The sequence below is a fragment of the Mesocricetus auratus genome, unplaced genomic scaffold (genome assembly GCF_017639785.1).
Source record: "Mesocricetus auratus isolate SY011 unplaced genomic scaffold, BCM_Maur_2.0 Super-Scaffold_100013, whole genome shotgun sequence".
NCBI classification, from domain to species: domain Eukaryota; kingdom Metazoa; phylum Chordata; class Mammalia; order Rodentia; family Cricetidae; genus Mesocricetus; species Mesocricetus auratus.
Genome location: NW_024429196.1, coordinates 80,716,175 through 80,742,644, shown reverse-complemented (window position 1 = coordinate 80,742,644; position 26,470 = coordinate 80,716,175). Strand labels below are relative to the sequence as shown.

The following is a 26,470-nucleotide window of genomic DNA, read 5'->3' as shown; positions in this document are numbered from 1 at the left end:
AGCCTCAGAGTGGATTCCCGGGGTCTGCTGACAGAATATCGCTAGACCAATAGCTAGCAACTGACTTGAAATTGTTTGCTTGTTTTTAACCTACCGAGGCGGTAAAGCAAGCCAAGCTATATGATTCCTAATCCCACAGCATCCTAATTGGAAGCCACACACAACAAAGGTGTTATTAGTAAACAAAATCACATCTTATGCCACCTAAATTCCATTCCTTAATTTAAAAAAAAGCAAAACTGGGGTCGGAGAGACAGCTCTGGGGTTTACAGAGCACTGGGGGCCGGAGAGACAGCTCTGGGGTTTACAGAGCATTTGCTGCTCTTGCAGAGGACTGGGATTCCCATTCCCAGCATCGACATGGTGGCTTGTAACCGTCCATTAACTCCAGTTGCGGGGAATCTGACGCCTTCTTCTGATCTTTGTGGACACATACACATGCAGGCAAAACATTCATGCACATAAAATAGGGGGAAAGTTGACAGCAAAATTTAAAATGGAGGAAAATAAAAGCAAAACTGGCAAGGATGGAGACAGTTTGTTCAGGGCGTCTCCTCTATGACCTCAGGTCTTGGACGGAGGTTGGTCGGCAAAGTAGCTGGTGATGCCATACTCAAGCCCAGAGAATTCAAAGGCTCCCTGACACACGAGGGAGGACAGGCACCTCGATCCAGATGTGGGAGGAGACGCTGGTGTCTTCACTATTTGTCCCCAGATCACAACTTGCTGACCTGTGGGACCAGGCCGGCCAGACTACCCCCATAAGGCAACTGAGACATGGTGCCACCACAACAGGAGAGCAAGGGTCTGAGAGGCACAGGGGCAGGTGTGTTTGCTAGGCGAGGGTCTTCTGGGGATCCTGAAAACACACCTGGAGTGAGCGCTAGAAACAGGGGCATGGGTGTTGGAAGAGGACACAGGGTACAGGGCAGCCCCACTGGGCCGCTCGGGGCAAAGGGCCCCTCCCTGAGGCTGTTCAGCCTTTTCCACCATGACGCTCTTAACCCCCTTAGCAGCCTTTCTCTAGGGAATCCTCCATCTGTCACAGACAGATCTCATCTCTGTGTCAGTTTATACTGCAAGACGTTTTTTTCTGGTGAGAAATAACATACTGGTTTTTAAACGGGAATGATTCCCCTGAAAACTTTTAAGAAGGATCCCGAGTTATTTTAAACACACATTCTCCCAAGTTCCCACCCAGTGATACTCACTGCTCTACAGCTGTGCATTTACAAGCTTTAACCCATCTGCTTTGGGGCTATGCCCTGAGTTGGTCCAACTTATTTCATTCCAAGCAAATAACCAGTTGTGCTGTTTTTAATAAGTAACCATTTTCCCCATTAAACTGAAATAACATCTTTTGTTCCTCCCTCCCTCCCGTTCTTGACAGGTGTATGTGTATCTGTGTGTGCGCACAACACACGCGCACACATGTGTGCCCACACGCAGAAGTCAAAGGTCCATGCCTACTGTTGGGTGGCATTTTGTTATGGGCATTCTTCCCGCCAGCCTGGTCCCCAGAGCCTCATCTGCCCCAAATGAACAGAAAAGACTTATAGTAATTATAATACTGTTGGCGGTTGGCTTGGGCTTCTTATTGGCTAGCTCTGTCTTATTAACCCATTCTATTAATGTAAGCATTTCCACGTAGTCTTATCTTATCTGGGGGACCTGTTACTTCTCTGGTGACCTACATCTTGACTGACTCTGCCTACGTTACCCAGAATCCTCCTTGTCTCCTAGAACCACCTATCATCCTGCCTCATTGGCCAATAAGAGAAACGAAACATCATGTACTGAAGACATCCCCATCAGCTCTCCGCCTTAGCTTTGACACAGGCTCCCTCACCAAAACTGGGACTTACTCATTGACCAAGTAGCTGACCAGCAAGCTTCTTAGATCCTCCCGTCTCCACCCTGCCCCACCACCGCCACCCCCAGTGCTGGGACTACAGTACACCCCTACATGCTTAGCTTTTATGAGTACTAGGGATCCAAACTCAGGCCTTCACGTTTGTGCACTCACAGACTCAGCTACCTCTTCGGTTCAGCTTCCGGGTTTGCTAGCGACTGTCTGTGGACACTGTGATCTCTGGGGACACCCCCTAAGCTGCTCTTAACTGTTTTCATTATAAGACCCGTGAAACATGTTTTCCCCTCCCGTTTCCACTTCGAGATGAAAATCCCAATGTCCTCCATCCCATTCATATTCTGGGTAGAACTGTATTACATTGGGGGAAAAGGCAATACTCCTTCATGTTTTACCTGCAACGTGAACACAGCCTCATCTAATAATCTTCTTGTCTGTTAGCACACATCCTTCAGTTAATTTTGTTGGTGGCTATCTTTCTTTTCTGAATTTGCTACACATGCTAAAATAAAGCCCGATTAGAACTGCCAGTTTAACTTATAAGAAGAAATGTTATGTTTAAAGAAACCAGGAAACACTGTAAGAACTCAATAAGACTCTGAAATGGTTCACTCTGGCCCATAACAACTCTCTCTCCTCCTCCTACCTGTTTGTTTTTCTCTCTTCCTGCCTCCTGCAGAGTAACAGGAGAATGTCACTTGCAAACAGACCTTAGTCCTGGTTCATACTGTCAACCTATCCAAAGTGAGGGCAGCACAGTGGGGGGCCAGCTCCTTGGTCCACACTGATGCACTCACCAAGACAATCTGACTCCGTATTTCTTGCAGGTGATTCCGAAGAACCTTCATGTCCTTAGACCCAGACGCCCCTGCATCCAGCACGAACAGCTTATTTGAGACATGAAGGTCATTCCCGAACCTACGGCAAAAGCAGGGGCCGCGTCAGCCCCGGTTCAACCTTAGGTTTTCCCAAAGAGGGGCACGGTTCCTACTAGCCCCAGAGGCAGATGGGAGGAAAGGGGGAGAGGGTCCCAGGGACCCCCAAGAAGCTCTCTGTTTCTGCTGCTGGGTGGACTCTGCTGGGCCCTCTTGATTCAGTGTGTGGGATGTCGGTGCACTCTTCATAGCCTACAAGCAGGAGTGTGGGGTTTCAGCACAGGTAGAGGAAGGAACGTAGGATGTCAGAGCCTCCTGACGCAGAGGCTCAAGCGTTCACTTTCCAAGGGATGGGGGGAGACAACGCTGCTGATGATGGAAGGCTAAGATCATAAACAGAACAAGAGAGTTACACTGCTGATCTAAAAAAAATTCATGTAAGACCTCTCTGCCTAGCAAGAAGAGACAGGCAGTATCTCTCATTGGTAACTCAAGACCTGGGTGAGAGCTGGCATGTTACAGAAAACTGCAAGTTCAGATTTTATGCTTTAAAGATTCATTTTTTTAAATGTCTACTTGTGTGTGTGTGTGTGTGTGTGTGTGTGTGTGTGTGTGTGTGTGCGTGCCACCTGTGTTGGGGTACCCACAGAGGCCACAAGTGGGCACAGGAGTCCCTAGAACTGGAGCCATTGTGGGAGCTCCATGTGCGGGCGCTGGGAACCAAACGCAGGTCCTCCTGAAGATCAGCCAGTGCCCTTAACTGCTGAGCCACCTCTCCAGCCCTCGAGTTCAAACCTGTTGATGGAGCCTTGGAACGTGCTACGGTTCAGATGAGGTCTGTCCCCAGGGGTTCCTGTGTCACAGAGGCTCTGTCCACTGGGGGGGGATGTGTGTATGGGGTCGGCTTAACTGAAGGTTGCAAGCCCCAGCGGTGCTGCCTCGCCAAGGGGTTACGGTAGCTTCCACGGGGTCTGCGAAGTCTCAAGAGAGTCTAATCCCAAATCCCTCCCTGACACCTATCCTTACCAGCTCTCCACCATGATGCCATCCACCAGGAAGTGATGTGCAAGGGATCCGCACGAGACTGACAAAATGGGGTCTGAACGTTTTTTTGACTCCTAATCTCTTAGCTAAGTGCACCTTTTTTTACTAGCTACCCAACTTCTGGTACACCATCACGGCAGCAAAAATTACTAACAGATTCTAACTCAAAAGTCACATTTCCCTCCAGTCCTTTATAAAGAGAAACAAAGGCCTTATACGATAATCCTTGACAGACAAGTACTCCGACAGGTCTTTCCTACTCTGCTCTTTTCCGTTCCATTCCACCCTAACCCCTTATGGACCTGGTTGCTAATCGAAGTAATTTTATAACCCAGCGGGTGTCTGCAATTTACACGCTGGGAAATACTGATCCGAGTGCTAACCATGTAAATCCCAAAAGCCTGAGAAAAGAGGTCACCTCCACGCGTAGGCGCTGGGTGGGAAGGTGAGAGCAGGCTGTGGCCTCTCACCATGTTCTCTCTGTGTCTAGCAAGGCTTACTGCATGGGTGATCATCTGCAGGGGCATCTTGCCTTGACAGTGAACTTGTAGTAGTGGCCACACCCTTTGGGCTTTTCCTGTTCTCTTACTTTTGTAAATCGTACTCTTACTCTGTGGATTGATTGCTGTGTGGCTGTGTAGCTGTGTGTCTGTGTGTCTGTGTGTCTGGGTGTCTGGGTGGCTGTGTAGCTGTGTGTCTGTGTGTCTGTGTGTCTGGCCCCTGACCTCCTCTTCTCCTTGTTGCTTATTTTCTGGCATTTCAGGAATAGTAACTCTCATTGCTTTGATGGAAATGAAAAATTCAACAAAGGATCGATCAAAGATGAAAGCTCCTTCTCCTACTCCACCCTACTCCAACCCAGCATGGCCACACGTCCTCTGCTGCATCCGCTCACCTGACCTGGTTCCCCAGTCCACACACTCATCCCATCCCATCAGCTGGCCGCCCTCACCTGTTCCTGATCTCCTTCAGCAAGGCTATATCCTTATCATATCCGAACTCGCCTCCAGCGGGCCGGGGGATGTTCATGATATCAGCGTGTGTGGCCACCAGCACGACTCGGAGAGGGTTCTTCAGCTTGCCTCCAAACGCTGAGGGAGAAAGGGCACCCTTTGAGAGTCTGACCTCCTCCCCGGCTGGTTCTCCTGCCCCAGAGGGAATGTGTTGCCCTCAAGCCTAGACGGCCTGCGCAGGTGATGTGCAGCCTGCCCACAGACCCGAGTGCGTGCCGCCGCGCTATCCAGATCCTCCACTGGTGTTCCCAGCAGAAACCAGGGCAGACTGTAGCACAGGAAGCAGCTCTCAGGGGCTCCCTAAAGGATGTGACATGTGAGGGGGACATTTGCAACCGGGGACAGCTCTCACCGGAACAAAGAAAGCCTTCTGAATGCAACCACACACTGGAGAAAGCCCAGAGACATGCAGTCTCCAACTCACACGGGCAGGGCCTCTCCTCATAGGAGTGTTATTCCATCACCATCTCCTCTAGAAAATGTGCTAAGGCGCACTACCTGGGCCCTGTCACCGGGGCTGCAGATGGAAAAAATGACCCCTTCTGCTGATGAGCACCCTGGTACTTTCCAGAAGGGATCAAGAGCCACGGCCAGAGCAGAGGACTGCACTGTGAGCTCAGCAATGACCACCTTGGTGATTGAAGTGCAGCAGGGCTGAGAGGCGGCTGTCGAGGATGGCTCAGGACCCGGAGGGGAGTCCGATTCTGTAGGGTCTGAGTGTGGCCAGCATGAGGACCCCAATTGAAGCATTGCAGGAGCCAAGAAGGAAGGGCCTCGCTCACCTATGGGTTCTTCAACTGGGACCAGCGACTTCAAGAAACTGAGCCAGAAAATCACTTGGTTCAGCTGGATCTCGTAGGGTTCTTCTAGGCTGAAAACGATGACGTGGATGGACGTGGGATCATTGGCAGCGAAGTAGTCATAGCAGCAAAAGTACACAGGGTTTCCGGAGAACTCCCACACACTGAAATCGCCGACTCCTTCAGAAAGAAAACAAGGCTGCAGTCAGGAAACACTAGGTTGGCATTCTAAGGGACCCTGCGCGGGGCTCGTGACACCTGCCGCATGTGTCCGTGTGAGCGCACAATGACGTATGCACAGGTCCGGATCCAGTGCTCTAGGCCTGTCCCCCTCCCATCTCTGTGTCTGCATGATGCCCTCCTGAAGGCTCTCACTAAGATGGCTTTGGCTAGATCTACGGCATATGTACTCTGAATCCCCCTCAGATATATCTGTGTGTTATAGGTGTGTGGGGCTGGATGCAGACGTGGAAGTGTTAGCGTACACAAACAAACTTTGATATTTTCCCCTTTCACATTACCTACACCCTCAACGAGTGTGCCGTTTATCGTTGCAGCATCATTTTGGTGTCAGGAGTGGGATGGAGGATATTTTCTTTAAATCTTGCTGAATGTTGATAGACAGAATATTGTAACTAGGTTCTTACTTGATAACTGTTCTGTTACATATAATTTGACTATGTTAAAGTTAAAGCCATTCTTTTTATTTAGACAGGAAAGAAGAGATGATGGGGAAGTCCTGTGTATATGTCAATAAAGCACTGTTGGCCAATAGGGAAGCAAGATATCTGGGACTAGGAGTCGAGGAGGACTCTGAGAAAGAGAAACACAGGGAGCTATCATGTAGCTGCCATAGGGGTAAGAAGTCTGGACCCTATTCTCCGGTAAGAGAAATACTTAGATTAACAATTATGGGGTAAATACTTAAGTCAGAGCTAGCCAGTAAGAAACAAGCAAACGGCCAACAGCTTCATAATTAATATAGCCTCCTGTGTGTTCATTTGGGACTGATGCGGCTCTGGAACCAGGCTGGCGGGAAGGCTTTGCCCAACACAGTCACGGAAGGAAGAGATCAGTCCCATCAGATTCCAGAGAATGAGCCAAACAGCCAGAATCACGTGATTTTAGATACACACACACACTCGCCGGGCGGTGGTGGTGCACGCCTTTAATCCCAGCACTCGGGAGGCAGAGGCAGGCGGATCTCTGTGAGTTCGAGGCCGGGCTGGACCAATAGCCTCCAATACAATACAGAGAAACTCTGTCTCGTAAAAACCAAAAAAAAAAAAAAGAAGATAGATACACACACTCACACACACACACACACACACACACACACACCCTATAACTGGAGGCTCAGCATAGTGTGGAAAGTTCTCGGAACAGAAACAGGACGTGCAGAACCAACCAGAGACCTGGTTTGTGGTGGGGATTTCTACAGTGAGTCCCAAATACAAACTCCTCCCTTCTGTATGCTGCCTGGCCAGCTCTGTCCTGGGAAGCTGGGAAGAAACACAGCTTGAAATGGAGGAAGTAGACATGGGCTTTTAATCCCGGTTACTGAGACCAGGATCTCTCAAACTTGGTCCCCTCTGGGGAAGCCCTGGAGGACCCATAGGTCTATGATGTTACAGACTTCCCAGCTGATTCCCAAGCTGGGCTGGTGTTAAGCAATCACCACTTCAGGCGATGTGATATGTTTGTTTTTTTTTTCCCCCACTAGGCACAGGGTAAACACAGGGCCCTCACCAGTGGGTCTAACCTGTGGCCCGTGGGCTGCATTCAGGTACAGCTCGGAATGTGGCTCAACACACACAACAATGTCACGTCACTGGCGTCGAAGGGTTAGGCGCACCTGGACATGACAACGGTATCCGCTATCCTCTGTAAGTCTCCCATGGCAGACAGGACAGTAGCTCATTAAAACTGCACCCCTCCGACGTTCTCTGGGCATCCACATTGCTGTATCATTGCCCCCCCCCACTGAGGATTTGTGAGCTACGGGGCTGCATCCCCAGGGACCTGACGGGGATGGCTGAGAAATGGGGCATGATGGGAAGAGATCAGGCGCAAGGCCCTGGAAGACATTAACACCTCATGACTTGAGTGCCTAGAGAGTGGGATAAAGAGAGACTGGTCAGCACTTAGCCTTCCCTGACAGGGATGCTATGTATATGACACAAAGGGGGCCCTCGCCAGAGATGGAGCCGACGGGGCCACTTGATACTGGCTTTTCAGCTCCTCTCCTTCCTTTGTAAAGTGCGCAGCAACATCAGTATTTGAGTGACAGGAGCAGATAATGATGGAGTGTCAGGATACTGATACCTACAAGGGGGTTCACTACTGTAGCCATGCCCACAAAGGGAGTCCGCTTTGGAACTAGGTGACGGACAGAATTCGGGAGAGTTTTGAGACACGGCCACCCGCCACTCTCATCACAGGCCCAGGGGCTGGGGAGGGCGGGTTGATTCCACAGAATGGGCAGTCCTCTTGAGCTCACGGCCCAGCCACTCAGGATTCTGACTTGTGCTTTATGCGGAGACACCGTGGGCAGCCAGTAACGGTACGCGTGCACTCAGTGTGGGAGCAGACACGCACGGTGCTGATTCTGCAGAATATTCAAGGGCTGTGGGTCCCAGCAGCAATCACTAAAATCTCAAAGAAAAGCCCAGAGACCAGGCAGGGGCTGCCACAATGGCACACCTGTGGAAGGGACTAGAACACCTCATGAACTCATGGGGTGCGCTGCAGCCGGGGATTAGGGAAGGCAGAGCTGCACTATCAGCAGATGCTGCTGGACTTGGGGACTACGGTTTGATGTCTGCTTTGATGGAGTCACTTCCGCCTGGGTGAGCTAGCCTTTCTTCTTCCTGTGTCTTCCTTTTGGACCTGGAAGGTTGGTCTTACACCACCACCACCACCACAGACACACACACACACACACACACACACACACACAGAGACACACGCATATACACACACCACAGTATCATAGGGAGAGTAGCCAACTCATTATTCGACTCACATTAAGTTCTTAGCTGCAAGGAGCTTAAGTCTGAGCTGAGACCTGGATGCACCCTTTTTTTTCTTTGTGTTTCTGAGACAGGGTCTCACTCTCCAGCTCAAGCTGGCTTTGAGCTCGTGGTGATCCTACTGCCTCTTCTCGGGTGCTGGGAGTATAGGCACGCGCCGCCATAATGCCCGTTTGGACTTGGGCTCTGAGGTAAGAGTTTGGAACTTATAACAACGGAATGGCTGCACTATGGGGACAGGAACCTCAGAGGCCGGAAACGCATACTGGGGCCTGGGTGTGGCTGATGCACAGGAGCCCTGCCCTACAATGTGGGGTGCCAGGAGGTGGGGGTGCTGATACGTGGTGGCGGGGAGGTAATGAGGTCACTGGGGTGCTGCACTGAGGCATGCCCAGGTCACAAGGAAGTCCTTGTCTCACAGGCAAACAGACAATGACAAAACACTCAGAGAATTCCCCGTGTGTACGCCACAGCATTAGGCATGACTGTCAACGTGCTAAACGCTTCATCAGACAATGACGGTCTGTGCATGCCATTAGATCCCCCACCTAAGCAGGCATTCAGTTCTACTTTTTAAAAGGCACCAATCGCCCAGTCAGTCATTTATTAGGTGCCTACTGGGTGCTTCTACCTCCTACCATGCAGTTTTGCTTTCAGTGCGTCAGCCAGCCATGTTTAGCCTGCACGGGGCTTTCTTGGGCTGGAGCAGATACTGATTAGGGAAAAGCTGCCTTTGGTTAATGACTTGAAGCCCTGTGAAAGAAAAAAAAAACCCAAGCCCCTCCCCTCAGGGTAGGCGGGGCGTACCGTTCAAATAGGCATTCTGGATGTCAATGGCCTTGGTGGACTGGTCATCGGCCGAGCAGTGCAGGTGGTGAGACGGAGCCACGAACACTTCCAGCATCCCTTTGGTGAGGCCCGGCTCGAACATCATGCTGCGGCTCCTCACGCTCACATTCTCACAGCCCGGGTACAGGTTGTTAATGCTCACTGAGACTGTAGGCAGAAGGAATGGGACTCAGGGCACGGAGGCGTGAGAATCCCAAGGCGGCCGGCAGGGAGGGGAATGGTGGGGGTGGTTAGGGAGAGCTGGGTCCAAGGAAGGAAGGAAGGGAGAGAGGGAGGGAGGGAGGGAGGGAGGGAGGGAGGGAGGGAGGGAGGGAGGGAGGGAGGGAGGGAGGGAGAAAAGAAGGAAGGAAGGAAGGAAAGAAGGAAAGACGGACTGCAGGGTGCGGGGATTAGGCGCCTGTGCCTCCAAGCCGCACAGGTGTACTGGGGACCCCCAGGAATGTCTCCTGCCCAGCACCCATGCCCAGGACAACCACCTTCACAGGAGTGGACATGCTTAGCTGGCTGTGGACAGAAGCTAGCAGAGGAGGGCAGGCGATATTGGCAGGAGAGCCTTCCTCCCTTCGCGTCAGTGGTTAAGCGATCGTGGCAAGGATAACGGGCCGGGACGGGCTTGTTTATAGCAGGATAAAAGTTAATAGGCTTATGAAATCACAGGAGGAGAAAAAAATATTGTTGACTACTGCCCTCTAGGGGCAACAGGAGGCGGACTTGCAGGGAGAACCTGCAACTTCCCAATTAGGTGGACGGTCAAGAATTCTTCCCATGAGGCTGAACAGCTACAGCCCCTGAAGGGGGCCACAAAACAGACTGAGGCATGAGGCAGCCATTGACAAGGGGGGGGGCAAAGTTCCTTGGAAAGTCAAGTCCCCACCAGCCTGAGTCACCCCAGTGTGTGAACTCAGACCCCCCCCCAATCCATGCTTGTCTCACTTCAGGAGCACTGTGCATATATACCCCCCTCCCCTGCCCCAATGGTAACTGAGGAGGTGATGCATCTGGGCTGGGACCTCAGCCTTTGCCTCCAGGCATCTTCCATCCCCAGAGAATGCAAAGCCCGGGCAACTTCAGGAGGTGTGGCTATCCCCGCCTGGAGCTCCTTACCTGTTGGCTTAGAGGCCAGGGGGGGAGGGCGGGAAGCGGGTAGAGTTGGTGGAGGAGAGTCTGGGCCTGCGCCTTCTGAAGAAACTCCTTAGCAGCCCACATTTGAGAGATTCCACCAGAGTGGACTTCCCAGATCCCGAGTGGCCAAACAACTTGAGCTTGATTCTTGGCTGGAGGTTCTGCGTGGGCCGGAGTTGCTGGATGAAGAGTCCTCTGTGTGTATCCTGACAGAGGAATGACAACAGCCCCCACACACACACAACCTCAGTCAGGGGGAAAGTCAAGGTCTGAACAGACTCTACCCCATGGGCCTTGGGCTTCCGGGGTCCTGGGTCTTTGCTGTTTGCACAGAAACGTTTTTAAACTCAGGGGAAACACAGGGCAATGCTCTGAAGTGGGGGACCGTCTCTGCTCCCCCACCTCAATCCCTTTGTCACACCCCCTCCTGTTAGCAGTCACCCCCCCCTCGCCATCTGTTCAGCCCCTGGCAGCCTCTGCTCTCTGTCTCTGCCTGTTTCCAAGGCATCCGGATCCTAACAGACTGGGGTGGGAAAACCTGTGAAGCATCTACTTAGGCATGAGATAAGATGAGCCCTGTCGGACCAGCTAGGGAGGAGCCTGCTCCTTGTGTGGGGAGGCTGAGGCATTGTTGGTACCGTCACAGCACAAGAGGGTAGAGCCTGCCCCTCTCTGGGCTGTGAGGTGCTTCCTTGAGGGCCACTGACAGGTCTGTCTCTACTAGAATGAAAGTTCTGGTTCCTTTCACAAGGAGGGTCCAAGCAGGTTCTGGTATGTCTGAAAGGTCTGGCTGTGGCCACGTCAGCAGGAGCCGGGGGAGCAGGCTGTGGGAGGGTCTGAAGGACAGCAGAGTGGTCTCGCTGTGCCCGTAGGGAGAAGTATGAGTCTCCCCAGTACAGGACGGTGCTCACATTCACTCACTCACTCAGCCATAAACACGGCGTTCTCCGAGTGCTCAGCTCAGTGCTGAGAACCAGGGAGTTCAGGCTGTCAGATCCACAGTCTCAAAGAGACAAAGTGGCCTATGGGCTGAAGATGGATGCCCCAACATTACAGAGAAACTTCAGGTGACCGCCCAGGCAGCAAGATGTCTCTGTCAATCCTATTGTTTATGTATTATTCTTCTGTGGTCTTTGATAGAGTTGAAGGCAGATAGTTATAATCATAGTTTTCCTTAGTTATGATAAAAGATAAGCTACATATAAAACTTTGGATGGATGATATTTTCTTTAAATCTTGCTAAATGTTGATAGACAAAATGTTGTAACTGTGTTCTTGCTTGATAGCTGTTCTGTTATATATAATTTGACTATGTTAAAGTTCAGACCTTTCTTTTTGTTTAGACAGAAAAGAGGAGATGATGGGGAAGTCCTGTGTATATGTCAATAAAGCACTGTTGGCCAACAGGAAACCAAGACAGGTGGGACTAGGAGTCAAGGAGGATTCTGGGAAAGAGAAACACAGAGAGCCACGATATAGCCACCATAGGGATAAGAAGTCCAGACCTTTACTCCGGTAAGAGAAATACTTAGATGGGTTAAATACTTAACTCAGAGCTAGCAAGCAAGAAACAAACAAACGGCCAATAGCTTCATAATTAATACAGCGTCTTGTGTGTTATTTGGGGACTATAACGCGGCAGAGCCCAGGCGACTGGTGGGGAAAAACCAAAGCAGCTGGCAAGGAAAAGGCTTCTGTCAACACAAAGCCATACGGGCAAACCGACCTCGGGTGTAACACAGGTGCCCCCTGGATGGGACGCTTTTGGCACATCACCCCGAGGGAACGCCATCTCAAGTCTGTGTCCTCAGGCAACCTTCCTGTCACGGGTCTCACCCTGCCTTCAACACTTGCCTCCCTTCGATCATTTCCAGCTCTTCGCCTGATGAGGACCTGTTTGAAGCTATCCCATGTAGCTACTGCGTGTCTCCTCCACCAGGCCCCCCGGGGCTTCCCCGTCTGCTGCAGCCCGATGCCCATGCACACCACAACACTCAATTTTGTCCTTCATCTCCTCCTGCAACCTCCGTTTCCAGCAGGCTTGGCCCATGTGTGGCTTCTCCATCATGACCCCAACAGACTGAGCTCTCTAGTCTCTACACCAGGGGCCGAGTGAGCATCCCAGCCCTGGCACACAACGAATGGTAAACAAACAACCCGTACCCATCAGTCACCGAGACACACGCCTGGCTGGGTTATAAGTCCTGAGGTGCTCATTCCCTGCTGACCTCTTCCCTCTGAGTCAACATTGCTTTTCCTGTTAATTACCTTGCCGTTTACAAGGGCATACAACTCCCTGATAGGTTGGAGCCAGCCCTTTCTTGGCAGTGATGACACTGCCCCCTAGTGGGCACTAGCGGGAGACACATGTATTTTAGACAATTGCCACTCTATACCTCCTGCTGTGAGGAATATTCTGGGGTCCCGGGGACTTCTGAGTTTACACATGAGATAAATCTTCTGATAAGCCGTGTCATCTTAGGATTTAGCACAGTTTTGCACATCACCTGGGGGGTGGGGTGGATCACAGAGTTTTCCAAGATTACATGTATCTGGTAAATTGGTGGCTGGCTCACACCGTGTTTGAACCTTTCATTACTTTTATTTATCTTGTGTGTGCACGCTGTGGCACACGCGCAGAGAACTCGGAGGGCACCTCATAAGGGACACTTCTCTCCTTCCAACATACGGGTTCCTCAAGGCTTGATGGCAGACACCCTTATTTCCTAAGCCATCTTCCTGGACCTATCTAAATTTCCGTTCTGCCTCTTGCGCACGGAGACTGTTGGGCCCCTGGCTCAAACCCCGAAGCCAGGCTGTCTGAGTTGCCATGCCAACAGTCCAATGGGCACCTGTGGTAAACACGCTCTCAGGAACCCTGTTGTCAGTGGCAAGCTCTCCCTAGATCACCGTCATGGGCTCCCTGTCCACGCTGAGACACATCGTTCCTCCCTACTCTGCCAACTTAACTGTTGGTGAGATCCTACTGAGAAGTATCTGCATAGACGTTCTTTGGTAAGATGGCCTTTCCAAAAGGAGTGCTGTGAACTCTCAAGAGTGCTGTGAACTCCAGGGTGACCCCCACAGAAGCTGTGTCTGCTCCCCTCCTCGCCACATAAGGAAACCCGAAAACAACCCCCCCAAAAGAAAAAACTGTTGTCCAGGGACCTGGAGCAAAGCAGAATCGACCACCGACCGGCCCCTGCGTCCTTCCTGGAGTGGAGGGAGGGGAGAAACAGACGCGGACACGCAGGAGGGAGACTCTCAGTCTGTGGGCTGGGGGCTCAAGCGCAGACGGCCACACAAGCCATCCGCAGCCCACCTCACTGAAGACACAGACAGCCCCGCCGGCTGGGGCACCGTCTCAAACACACAGTAGCCGTGGGGACTCCTAAACGCCAGTGGGAGTGCGAAAGTGAGGAAAAGCCCCCCCCACGTGCGCTTATGTTTCCACGGAGTGTGGCATGTCACTTAGGCACCTCACTGTGGTTCTGTTTCAGAGGCCACCTGCCTCTCAAGAGAGGCCACGGCCACTCATCTCTGAGCCCCATGCCGACCAGATAATCAGTATCCGACTTCAACACATCCAGCTTTATAAAAGAAGAGAGTTTTTGCTAAGTTCACACCTTGGCTTTTATGAGGCCCTGAACTCTGGGTAACGAAGCAAGCGAGCACATGTTCGCTTGGGGGCCCAGGGACATCAGACAGGAGTGGTTTTCCACGGAAGGAACCCTACACCACCCCCCTTCCTGCCTACGTTCAGGTCCCTTTCCTGGCTTCTTTTCTGTGCACCGGGAGACGGCAACCTTGGGCCGGAGACCCCGGAAGCAGCGGTTCTCAACCTCCCTAACTCTGCGACCCTTTAACACAGCTCCTAATGTGTGGTGCCCCCCCAACCATAAAATTATTTTCATTGCTACCTCACAATGAGTATGCTACTGTCACGAATCATAATACAAATATCTGTGGTTTTTCGATGGTCTTAGGTGACCCGTGAAACGGTCGTTTGACCCCCAGGTTGAGAACCACTGATAAGCCAGGAGTACTTTCTCACCACGGAGGTAGGCAGAGTACACCATAGTCTTGAAAAGCAAGAAAAAAGCAAAGACTCCTCACTCTCATGCCTGAGGGAATCTGACCTCATCCTCACTCTCATGCCTGAGGGAATCTAACCTCATCTTGTAGAATGATCCCTCTCACTCCTCTCTTCCAGGCCCTGAGAATCTAAACCCAGAGACTTGAGGCAACCTTCCCTTGACAGAAGTTTTTATAGCTCTCCATGGGAGGTCGGAGCATTTTCACTTCTGGCCACTAGATGGCACAACAGGGACAAGCTGAGGAGCCCAAAGTGGTCTCCTGGAAGGCAGCTTTCAACAACCCAGTGAACTGTTTTCCTACCCTAAGGAATGGCTCCAGACCAGTTCTAGAAGGTGCTACATGTGTTAATTGGTTTGGAGGGAAGCATGATTATATTCCATCACAGTGAATTCTTAGCTGAAGCTCTCTGAGACTAGACCTGGCCTCAAACCCAGCCTGCCCAGCCCTTTGGTAGCTGGACCAGGAAGAAGCTTGTCCACCCAGCACCCACGGGGAGTAGCAAGCTAGGGTAAACGGGGCTATTTCATTCTTTCTCAGGTCCTACGATGCTCTCGAATGTGTGTCCCTTGGGTCTGTGGGTGTGTGATTAGGCCACACGCAAGGCCTAGGGCATCAAAGGTTCGGGCAAGTCCTCCCTGTGCAGGCTGGACAGCATTTGCTAAGAGAACACACCTCCCAGCACTAGGGAGTGCGGGTTTATGAGCCGGAACCTGCCAAGTGGTTATGAAGGGAGGTTTGTAAGATGGGTTACACTCTCCACTGAGGAGCTTTCATCACTTGCTTTAAGTACTTGCCTGGGCAGCTAGTCATTTGTTTTCTTACCCAAGGCTCACAGAGCCAAGCCCAGCACCACATTGGCCGTCAATGGCTTCCAGCAGGGGTTGGGGGGTTCCCTGCCTCTGCTCCAGATCCTGACACCACAGGCCTGTGCGTTTGCAGCTGTTTCTTTCTCCAGCACTTGCCCCCTGGCAAAACGGCTTTCACTTTCCCCCCAGGAAACACGACTGAGCCCACAGGCTGGACAAAGGAAGCAACCAGCAACCTGGAGAAGCCAGATAGGAGCGGAGGCTTCCAGAACATGGGGTGGGGGGGGGGGTGGGTTAAGACCCAGTGGAAGGAGTGGGGATCCTGATTATGCAAGTGCTCTTCACTCCTGGTGAGCTTAACAGTCCCCAGCGCTTGTGCATAAAAAGCTGGCAGTCTTTAATATCGGTTCACGGGAAATCTGATGGATGTGACGAACCAAGTGAAGTCCCCAAAGCCCTGATAAATATAGAGAGAACCTGCAGGGACAAAGGCGATGGGAGTGAACCTCAAGGCCAAGTCGAAAAGCAGCCCCATTCCCTGTGGCCATATCAACCACGCCCTTCCTTGAATCTAGATGAGGAGACCAGGTCTAGCTAGGCAGCACAGTCCCAGGTGTGTGGGTTGTGGGACTACTGAGCTCTGCGTCCTGGTAGGAAATCTGTGTGTGCGATAGGAGGGACACCTCCCTCCTGTTAGTTCCTCTGGCACGGAGCAGCCAGGGGGCAGCTGTGGGGCTTCCAGAGCCTGCAAAGCCACACAAGGTGCTGGGACCTAGCTCCACACATAAGAGGAGACTCACCTGAGAGACTGCAGGCTCTTACGGTGTGAGCGTCCCCTCCCACATCTAACCATAAGAGCTAAGGGTGATGTCCCCAACACATAGATGCCTGGCTCTCGGGGAGAGCACCAAAAGGTTCCAAACCCTCCATAGTTAAACCGGCCCAGTGCAGACTCCACACAGCTCAGCCCCACCTTGTGCTCTTACTTATAGATAGAAGTAGTTCTGGCCTTGACCTGGGTCCCTAGTGGCCCTGGCGAGTCCTGAGGTCCCCCGAGTGCAAGGCTGCAAAGCACTCCCAGGTCCTGTGTCAAGGCCCTCACTGCACAGTAATCAGCACGGACCCTCTGACTCTCGTGTTGGCCCCTACTGGTGGCGCTGGCACGACTGACGGCTTTAGCCCTGTTTCCACAGGCCAATCCCCTTATTTCATTCAAAAACCACATTCCTGGGAGGCGAGAGAACACACACAGAGGGTCCAGCCTTGGATAACTGCAGTGACCACATGGAATGTCCCAAAGCGAGGAAGCCAAGGACCACCTCTCCCTTGAGTGGCTCTGAGACAGGCAGGTAGGCGTGGAGAGGTAACCTATGGTTTTCACAACGGAAGGGAGAACAAAATGGATGCCACAACAGGGGCCTGAAAGCCAGGTACCAAAATATTCTGCAAAGACAGGCCTTCGCACACAGGAGCACCCTGCTGAGAGCTACTGAGGAGTATGGCAGAGAAGGCAGAAGAGCATTCCTGGTGAGCACCGGGCCGCTTCATCCAGCAAGAGCTTCATGGGGCTGGGTCCAGAATTCAGGCTATTTGTGCTACTTAGTGCTTGTCAAATTGGTATAAATTAAGAGTCACCTCAGAAGAGGGACCCTCAACTGAAGACTTGCCTCTATCAAGCTGGCATGCCCATGAGGCATTTTTTTTTGACTAATGACTAATTTGGGAGGACCCAGCCCACTGTGATCCTAGGTCCTATAAGAAAATAGGTTGAGCAAGCCATGGGGAGCAATCCAGGAAGCAGCTCCCCTCCACACTAGGGATGATAATCAGGGTTTCTTGGATATTCTGTAACATCTCTACCAATTGAGCTATACACCCCATCCTTAGGGTGTTAAAATGTGCAATTTACCTTTATCCTTTTGCTCCTTCCCAAAAACACCCTAAGCATTAAACTCTTGTACTTACAACCTCTTCATAAGTATCTATAAAGGCCAAACACCATCCTGTTCTCTATGGCAATCTGCTATGCATTAGTGTCGGTGACCTAAGGTGTCTAATTTTTTGCTACTACACTTTGAATAGGAAATAATGAGCATCTTTGTATAATAACAAAAAAGATATCTTAACCAAAGGGGTTTGGGCATTTTGCAGCCTCTTGATGCATGAAATGGGCTGCAGATCTTACACCTGCATTTACTTATTTTATGCCTTTATGAGCTTCACAGTGCTCATTTGATAAACAGGAGCTTACCTGGTACCAGGGAACTAAAAAGACAAAAATGAAGGAAAGAGTTATCCTCAGTATTCTTCCCGTCCACTGTAGGGGAGTGTGGTGGTTTGAATGTAATTGGCCCCCATAAACTCATAGGGAGTGACGCTATCAGGAGGTGTGGCTTTGTTGAAGGAAGTGTGTCACTGTGGGGGGAGGGGCTTTGAGGCCTCCTTTGCTCAAGCTACGCTTATTGTGGTACACAGTTCACTTCCTGTTCCCTGAGGATCAAGATGTAGAACTCTCACCTACCTCCCCAGCACCACGTCTGCCTGCATGCATGCCACCTGCCGTGATGATAATGTACTAGACCTCTGAAACCGTAAGACGGCCCAGTTTGATGTTTTCCGTTATTTAAGAACTGCCGACACACACAGTCATGGTGTCTCTTCGTAACGATAGAAACCCTAACTAAGACAACAGGATGGGCAGCACAGAAAGGGTCCGGGGTGGGGGTGGGGGACCAAACCAGCTCAGTGATGGGGAACATCAAACTAGTCAGTCTGTCTGTCTGTCTGTCTGTGCATTACCAGCCTGGTGCCTGCAGAGGGCAGCAAAGTGGCTCTCCTGTAAGCATGGGGCTTACAGGTGGTTTGTGAGCTGCTGTGCAGATGCTGGGAATAGAACCCGGGTCCTCTGCAAGAGCAACCAGGAATCCTACCCACTAAGGTCCTCCCCCTCCAGCCCCTAAATTCATTTTTTTTTTACAGTCAACTTGTAGAATAAACCCTACATGTGCTTTTGCATGTGTGCCAACCAACAGGACAAGGAGAGAGGATCTTACTAAACCTAAGCCCAGTGCCTCCTTCTTTTTTTTTTTTTTTTTTTTTTTTTTTGGTTTTTCGAGACAGGGTTTCTCTGTATTGTTTTCGAGGCTGTCAGTCCAGCCTGGCCTCGAACTCACAGAGATCCGCCTGCCTCTGCCTCCTGAGTGCTGGGATTAAAGGCGTGCGCCACCACCGCCCGGCCCAGTGCCTCCTTCTAAATGTTCACAAGGGAAAACACCAAGAACTTCTCACAGAAAAAAAAAAAATAAACAAATAATGAAGCTGGGGACGTCGGGTGAAGGCTCACCTTTCGTAGTCTTGCCAGGAGCCCTGCTACATGCTCATGCTGCTCTGACCTGGCGAGGTCCTCAGCCGTCTTGCCATCCTGTAGAAGACAGATGATGAGTGCCTTTCCCCCTGCAGAGCAGAGCTGCAAGCTAGCTCGAGGAAGAAACAGGCACAGCAGGGTTAGAAGGAAGTCAGGTAAAAGACCATGTCCTGGCTTGGTTCCCTGCGGGGGGGGGTGTTAATCCAGGAAAGAGAGGTGTCAGAGCAGGGGATGCAGAAGTATCCTGTGGTGACAACAGACAGATGCTCAACCCAAACCCACGGGCTCAGCACAAACCCGCCCTCCGGCTGACTGTCCCGAGCACCCGTCTCTGACCCAGAAGTCAGGTAATCACTGTGCCTTCCAAAAGAACACTTAGTCTAGCACAGTTTGGTTTTAAGGTTGCCGTGGCTTCACATGAAGGCCTTCATTCTGTAGCGTGGCCATGGACATCTCCCGAGTACTTCCGGGGCTCACACGGAAGCACAAACGTGGGCTCACAGTCCCCCCAGTGGGACAGGAGCTGTGGCTGGACCCCATCCACGCCAAGAAGAGACGGACACAACTGTTCAGCTGCATTTCATTCAGCCCTAAAATCAACTTTCAAATAAACGGAGACACCTTTTCAGTAGACGAAAAATAAGTCTCTGGCTTCGTGATCAGCCTATCGAGGTAAGCCATCCTGTGGCGGCTTGGGACACCCAAAGTCTGTCCACCTGACAACTCTGCAGCTCAAGTTGCTCTTGAGATACACACGGGGTCTCTCTAGACCAGCAATTCTTAATCTCAGCTCTACTGGACTATGAACAGCCATATTCTCTGCCTTATACAGTGGTTAGTAACAGTCTGCCATCTAACGAGGCACCAGTAACAATCGCCCACCTCTAGCCTGAAAATCCAACCACATCCTCAGATAATTCCAAGTGTCTCCTGGGGACAAAAACTGCCAGGCTGAGAATGAATGTTCCCTCCTGGCTGAGAGTATAGCTCAGGTGTGTGTTCCACAGAGGGGTGCTGGAAAGCCAGGGTCGCCCCGTTCTTACTGTGTCCCTAAAGTCCTGAGATGGATCCAACAGGCAGGCCAGGTCTTGTCCTCTGCTCGTCTGGGCTCCTTATTGGACACTGCTTGCCTCCCCCCCCCCCCAGCCAGGAGTTCCCATCAAACTGTCTATTTGCCTTCCTTCCACAAGGGCAAGCATCGAGGAAGAGGAGCAGGGTGTGGCTGCCTTGGACTCTCCAAGGTGACATCCAAGGCTGAGCTCTGAGGATACGCAGGTCCACTCACAGACATGGAGGTGGGGCCTGGGCCCCAGAGAGAAGACAAGGGAGGCTGGACAGCAGGTGTCCAGCAAGGAACAGGGGAGAGAGCCATGGGCAGGCGGAGGCAGAGGAGAAGCCAGGGCAGGGAGGCAGGGGTGTGCTGGGACTAAGAACCTGCATTAACAGGAGCCACTGGTACTTGCTGAGCTGGAGGAGGGAGACCGAGTCAGAGGGAGTCACATCCAGAGAGAGGAGTCAAGTGACTGGCTCCTGGGGCGGCTCTCAGTTACTTCCCGGCCCAGGTGGATCTACAAGAGTCCTAAAAAAATGACTTACCACACTTTGACCATTTTGATCGCACACTATTTCATTTTACTCTTGAGACAGGGTCTTACTGCGTAGCTCTGGCTGGCCTGGAACTTCCTATGAAGGCCAGGCTGGCCTTGAAACTCGCAAGATTTATTTGCCTTCCTCGGACTCCCAAGTCCCCCGTATCGAAGGTGCGCGCCATCACACGGGGGCACGTCTTTTGCAATCTTTGCCTTGGTTTATACTATAAGAGACAACTTCCCAAAGGGACTGGGGCCTCTGCTGAGTCAATGGTGGAGAGGGAGGAAATACAGGGACCTCAGAAATCATCCCCTGTCCAGATCAGACAAGGAGAGTAAAGGCACTAGAGGGCGCTGTGGAGCCAGAAAAAGTTAAAGCCCCAGCCACAGAAGATACTAAAACCCTCAAAATACTCCTGCCGAAATGATACTTTGCATGCACTACTGAAACCTGTCACATCCGTTTTCCTCCTCAATGCAGCAGCTAGAGAATTCGAAACGACAGTCACAGCCCGGGCTTTGCCTTTTGGGCGGCGTCCTTAGCACGTGGTTACCCCCACCCTAGTCACAAAGTCATCACTGCTCTAGGAGGAAGAGACCCGCCTTCCCCTGGCTAGAGCACCAGATGCCACAGGAGGGTCTCTGGTGCTGTCCCTGGAATTCTCACGGGAATGGGCGGGTGGGTGGCCACCAAGCTCGGGCCTCTGTATTTTTGGTGCTTTTTCCAAGCCTCTGATGACTTCCAGACCACTCCGTGACCAGACCCTGCAGAGGGAGACCCAGCAGTTTCCCAGGGATCGGACTCTTGTCTGTCATCACCCAGGGACTCCAGACTCTTTTATCAGCATCCCTCTCTCACTTTCCACAAGTTCCCCTGTGTCTGACATTTCTCAGTAAATGGCAAGGCTGAGCTAGGAGCTACAGGATGCCCTGGGGAGCCCTTAGAAGCTGGAAGACATAGGGAATGGAGAAGCAAGTGGCAGGGGCGGGGAACAGTGGAGACAGCGGCCACAGGAAAGCCACAGGAAATAGGGAGGACCATGAGTTCACTGGGGAGCACGAGAAGACCAGAAGCCCCCACACACACACACATTTCTGGCTCCGTCATCTGATGGCATTTGCAAAGCCACTCTTGCTTTTTACTTTTCCTGTGAGGCATCATCTGAGACAGATAAAATATTTTTCCCCTCTTAAAAATGCATTCGATGATTAACTACTGCAGGATAACTGCCCCCTGGGTAAAGACTTGGTGCACGGGTGGTGGGTGAGGGCACTCGGGGCAGGAGTGATCAAGAGTCCTGAGAAGTGCGCCCACTCCATGCAGAGCACTGTTGACGCCCAAACACTGCACAGAACACAACCGTTAGCACCCTGACAGTGGATGGTGCCAAGAAGACCTACACACGGACCAGCCCACAGGCCCTCTGGGGATCATGCCAGGTGTCCAGTTGGGGCTCTGCAAGCATGCGCAGCCAGAGACAACAAGTACGCAAATGAGCGTGGCTGTGCCACAGGGAGACTTCATTTACAAAAAAACGAGCAGCAGCCTGGATTTGGTGGCTCTGTGGGCTAAGACCTTGAAGTTCTCCAAGAACCAAAGCTGGACTTCTTGCCTCAGGGGCGGGGGCGGGGCAGGGGGGCTGCCACATCAAATACCATGCGATCGCCTTCACAACCGACTGTCAAGACCTCCCACGCAAGCAGCCAGCCCACTGCCGTACCAGCGACAACTCAAGCAACACTCCCATGGCCGCAACTCAACGGCCACCTCATCTTGTTGGCCAAACTCTTTATCTCTGGTACGAGGCGTGAAGCGAAAGGGTTTCTTCTGCTGTTGGGATGCTAAGCCTGGATATGAGAAGTGGGAGGAATGGGGTGCATCTTACTTAGAAGCAATTTCCAGGCCCTGCAGCAAAGGCAGAGACACGTGCTAAGCATTAGACGCCAGCTCTTTGCCTCTTGACCCGCTCACGACCCACCACGGCCACGCCGGGAATTCAGCTCCTCCCCCGGGGCCAAGGGGAAGCTCTTATGAAAGAGAAATCCATACGTGGACGAGAGAGCGCTAAGCAAGCTGCACTGTTGTGTAACACGGGTAAACAAAAGACCGGGGTGAACCAGCCGGTCTCCGGAGGAGCGGGGCGGGCGGGGTGAGACAAGGATGAAACATTAACTAGGTATTAAACTGGGTCTGTGTGGGCAAATGCTTGCGTGGCTGCAGAGGAGGGTTAAAGCTTAACGGCAGCCTGTCTGCTTCAGAATGCAGTTGCCAGGCAATGCCTCCCTCCCCGTGCCCTTGAGGCACGGGAAGTTTCCATGGTCCTCCGCAGACAAACACCTGCACCTGCCTGGTACTCACCGAGGTCAGAGCCTCCACGTTGGCGCCCATCAGACAGAGGTAGCGGACCACATCCAGGATCCCATTGTTGGCTGCCAGGTGGAGAGGAGTGCGTCCATACTGGGAAGAGAGAAAAAAAAAAAACCAAAGGTGTTCTCACGGCTGTCGCCTGTAAAAGCCCATGGTTCAGAGCCATTGCTGTTGGGGGGGAGGTAGAGACAGCATTACATAAGGGACCTGTGTCCACTAGATCTAAAGAGGGGGTTCTGGCTTCCGCCGAGGCAGGCCTGCCAGGCAGAACATTTTCAAGTACTTTGAAGTTGAAGGACCAGCTTCGAATGCACCTTCAAAAGATGAGGGAGGAGGCCAGCCACAGGATAACCGGGTGTCCTGCTGCGCCGCCAGAGAGCAAAGCGAAAGGTTAGAGCATGAACGCCCAGACATCCATGTGTACCTGCACCCACACAGTTTCGATCCAGTGGGCTGGGGAGGGAAAAAAGAGAAAGGCTATGGTGGGCACTTACCTTTGAGGCCAAAGCCTGCTATGGTTTCTATGCCTGCTGTTCTCAAACCGTGTGTCATGCACCTTAGTGAACCCCCAGGGATAATGAAGGCTATCTTAAGGTTTGAAGGATGGATATAGGGTGAATATCTCCTCCAAGTAGCTCAGTGACACTTGTCCTTGCAAGTCCCCTCTTAGGAGCTGGTGGCCTCTACACTAAGAAGAAGCAAAGGTCTTGAAAACAGGGGCTGGAGCGACGGCTCCGCAGTTAAGTGAACTAGCTACTCTTCCTGGGGTTCTGGCACCCACACGGTGGCTCACAACCCTCCGCAACTCATTTCGGGGGAATCCGACAGCCTCTCCGACCTCCTTTGGCATCAGGCACACACATGGTGCACAATAACACATGCAGACAAAATACCCATACACATAAGTAATAATTTTTTTAATGCCTAAACCTTGAAAATAGTCATGAGAAACAGGGGAGGGAGAGAGAGGCACCCAATCCTAATCCACAGTCGGAGAAGCTGTGCAGGACTCAGCAACCACACACCCTGGCGACTAAGTGCAGGAGATTCCTCTCCAAGGGTGTTTTGTGTTTTTCTCAGAGGCTGCTAAGTTTGGGGGCTAAGATAAAGTGAAATTACAAAATCATTTGTTCTGCAGGAGCCGTGAATAAAAAATCACCAAGACACAGAGGACATGAACAGCCCGGTCTTGGGAATATTTGCTTGTGCGGTGTTTATTTTCACGTGGGTCAAGACGCTGCCATTTTAAGGGTTTCATGCAGGAGGAGGGGTGTGGTAGAGACTTAAATCCTCAAGGACACTGCACCCCTTCCCCACGGCCCCCCTGCTCTCTTGGGAACCTCCCCCCAGCCCCTTGAACCTACGAATCATCGGTAGGAGACAAGTTAACTGAATTGGCGAGCACATGATCATATTCTTTGTTCCATTGCTGGCTAGTTCCCATGACATCGGCGTTTCTGTATCTGTAACTAAATCTAAGGCATGCCTTTGGGAGCCTGACTGCCACTCAGCCCACGGTGATTTCCGCAGCCAGCCGGCGGGCACAGAACCGGAGGGAGTGTTCCGCTGTGTCCCCACCGCAACCAGCGCTGTAGAGTCTGTTTTGTTTTCTCACTCTCATTACAGGTTTTAGGTAACAGCATGTTTGTCTGTTTTTAAGATTTGTTTGTTTGTTTTTAAGATTTATTTATTACGTATACAGTGTCCTGCCCGCAGGGCAGAAGAGGGCACCAGATCTCACTACAGATGGTTGTGAGTGACCACCATGTGGTTGCTGGGAATTGAACTCGGGACCTCTGGAAGAGCAAGCAGTGCTCTTCACTGCTGAGCCACCTCTCCAGCAGGAGACAGTTTTTAACTTTGAAAACTTCAAGTGTTAATGTGAGAGAGAGAGCTTTGAGGGTCTGGATGAGATACAGAAGGTAATTCTGACACATAGTTACACACAGCTTCAAGAGAGGCTAGGGAGAAAAGCCACAAGGAAACAAGACCCTTTCTAAGAACCTCAGAAAGAAATTTTAGGACAGGATCTTGTGTAGCCTAGGCTGGCCTTGAACTTCCAAGCCTTCTGCCTCTACCTCCCTCCAGTGTGCAGCACTGGACGTGACTAAACTCAAATCCCTCGGTGTTACATTGTAGGCTTTTCGCATCTGCACCCCAGGACTCCTCCCAGCTTTTTCTCTCCTTTCCCATCACCTCTGCCCTCCAGACCGGCATCCTCCCTCCCCCCCTCCCGCCTCCTCCCCCTGCCCAGTATGGGCACCAGAGCAGTCAAGAGTCACCCATGCAGTGGCTCAGTTCTTGCCTCTCCTGACCTCTTCATCTAGCTGGATCCTAACTGCTCTGTCACCTCTGTGACACTTTCAGATCCCTCCCTCTTTCTGGAGCACCCCGTGCCTGCCTCATGCCTGACCCAGCAGTGACCACAAGTTAAGTTTGCTACTTTGTATTTGTATTTGTTGTGTGCTAGCTTTCCAAAGGCAGCCTGAAGGCAAAACCACCCATGGCCAAATCCTCACCTCCTCAAGTGCCTGGGCTGTGCAAGGAGGCAGCTATCACCCCTGGTGCCATTGCTCATTGCAGGTGTTGGGGGGGGGGAGTGTGAGTCTGTCTGTCTGTCTGTCTGTTGGCTGTCTGTGGGGTGCCTTAATGTCATCCCTTTCTCTCATGTGTTTGCCAACTCAGCAAACACCCCAATCTTGGAATAAAGCACGAAGAAATGTCACCACAGAGTGACAAGCCCCTGCCCTCCTAGTGTGAGAGCAGCAGGATTTGGACAGTCAAGTTTATGTCTGGAGGAATGTAATCTATCGAGACAGCACCCCGGGAAAAGAGTGGCAGCCCTCCTGAGGGACACGGACCCCTCTGTGCAATGTCCACTCTGACAAACGGCTACCCAAGTAAACCTGAGTAATGGAACTTAGTCTCAGCCGGGTGTTAGTGGCCTACGCCTTTAATCCCAGCACTCGGGAGGCAGAGGCAGGCGGGTCTCTGTGAGTTCGAGACCAACCTGGTCTACAAGAGCTAGTTCCAGGACAGCCTCCAAAGCCACAGAGAAACCCTGTCTCGGAAAAAAAAAAAAAAAAGAGTAATGGAACTCAGTGTCCTGCACATGACTTAACGTCTCTACTTCCTCACCAGAGAGAAGAGAGGAAGACGAGGGGACAGGTCAGGGATGGAGGGGGGAGACAGTCAGAGGGATGGAAAAGGGGAAAGAGAGGAAAGGAGGAGGCAGAGGGAGAGGGACAGGCAGGGTCTGAATATCATTTGTCCCCTAAAGGTTCTCAGGATGATTCACAATGCAGTAGGTAGGAGGTCACAGAACTTCGGAAGAGATGAAGTCTGGGGTCACGGGAGTGGGTCACTAGGGTTTTATCTCTCAGGGTACATCAGGTCTTGAAGGATGGGGTAGGTTTCAAAAGCGGCTTTTATAAAGCAAAGCCAGCTTCCGCCCATGCCCATCCCCAGTGTGACATCTTTCAGCACGCGAGGGCCCAGCTAGAAGGCTGAGTCCTGACAGCTGGCAGGTTCCTGCTCCACACATGTCTGAACCTGCTGCAGATTGCAAGCTGACACACTATAACTCAAGGTTTTCCGCTCTGGATGACCACAATGTACTACCAGGACCAACTACCCAGTC

The 26,470-nt window shown here is 51.8% G+C and overlaps 1 protein-coding gene across 1 annotated transcript in view; it reads right to left on the bottom strand.

The window, feature by feature from the left end:
• Positions 1-26,470, bottom strand: part of Dapk1 (death associated protein kinase 1) — a 147,996-nt gene that overhangs the window by 7,803 nt on the left and 113,723 nt on the right. The window contains 8 exon segments of the mRNA XM_005078422.4: positions 2,668-2,788; positions 4,742-4,880; positions 5,585-5,782; positions 9,442-9,630; positions 10,588-10,609; positions 10,611-10,811; positions 18,853-18,930; positions 22,822-22,920. Coding sequence (XP_005078479.1) covers positions 2,668-2,788; positions 4,742-4,880; positions 5,585-5,782; positions 9,442-9,630; positions 10,588-10,609; positions 10,611-10,811; positions 18,853-18,930; positions 22,822-22,920 — 1,047 coding nt within the window.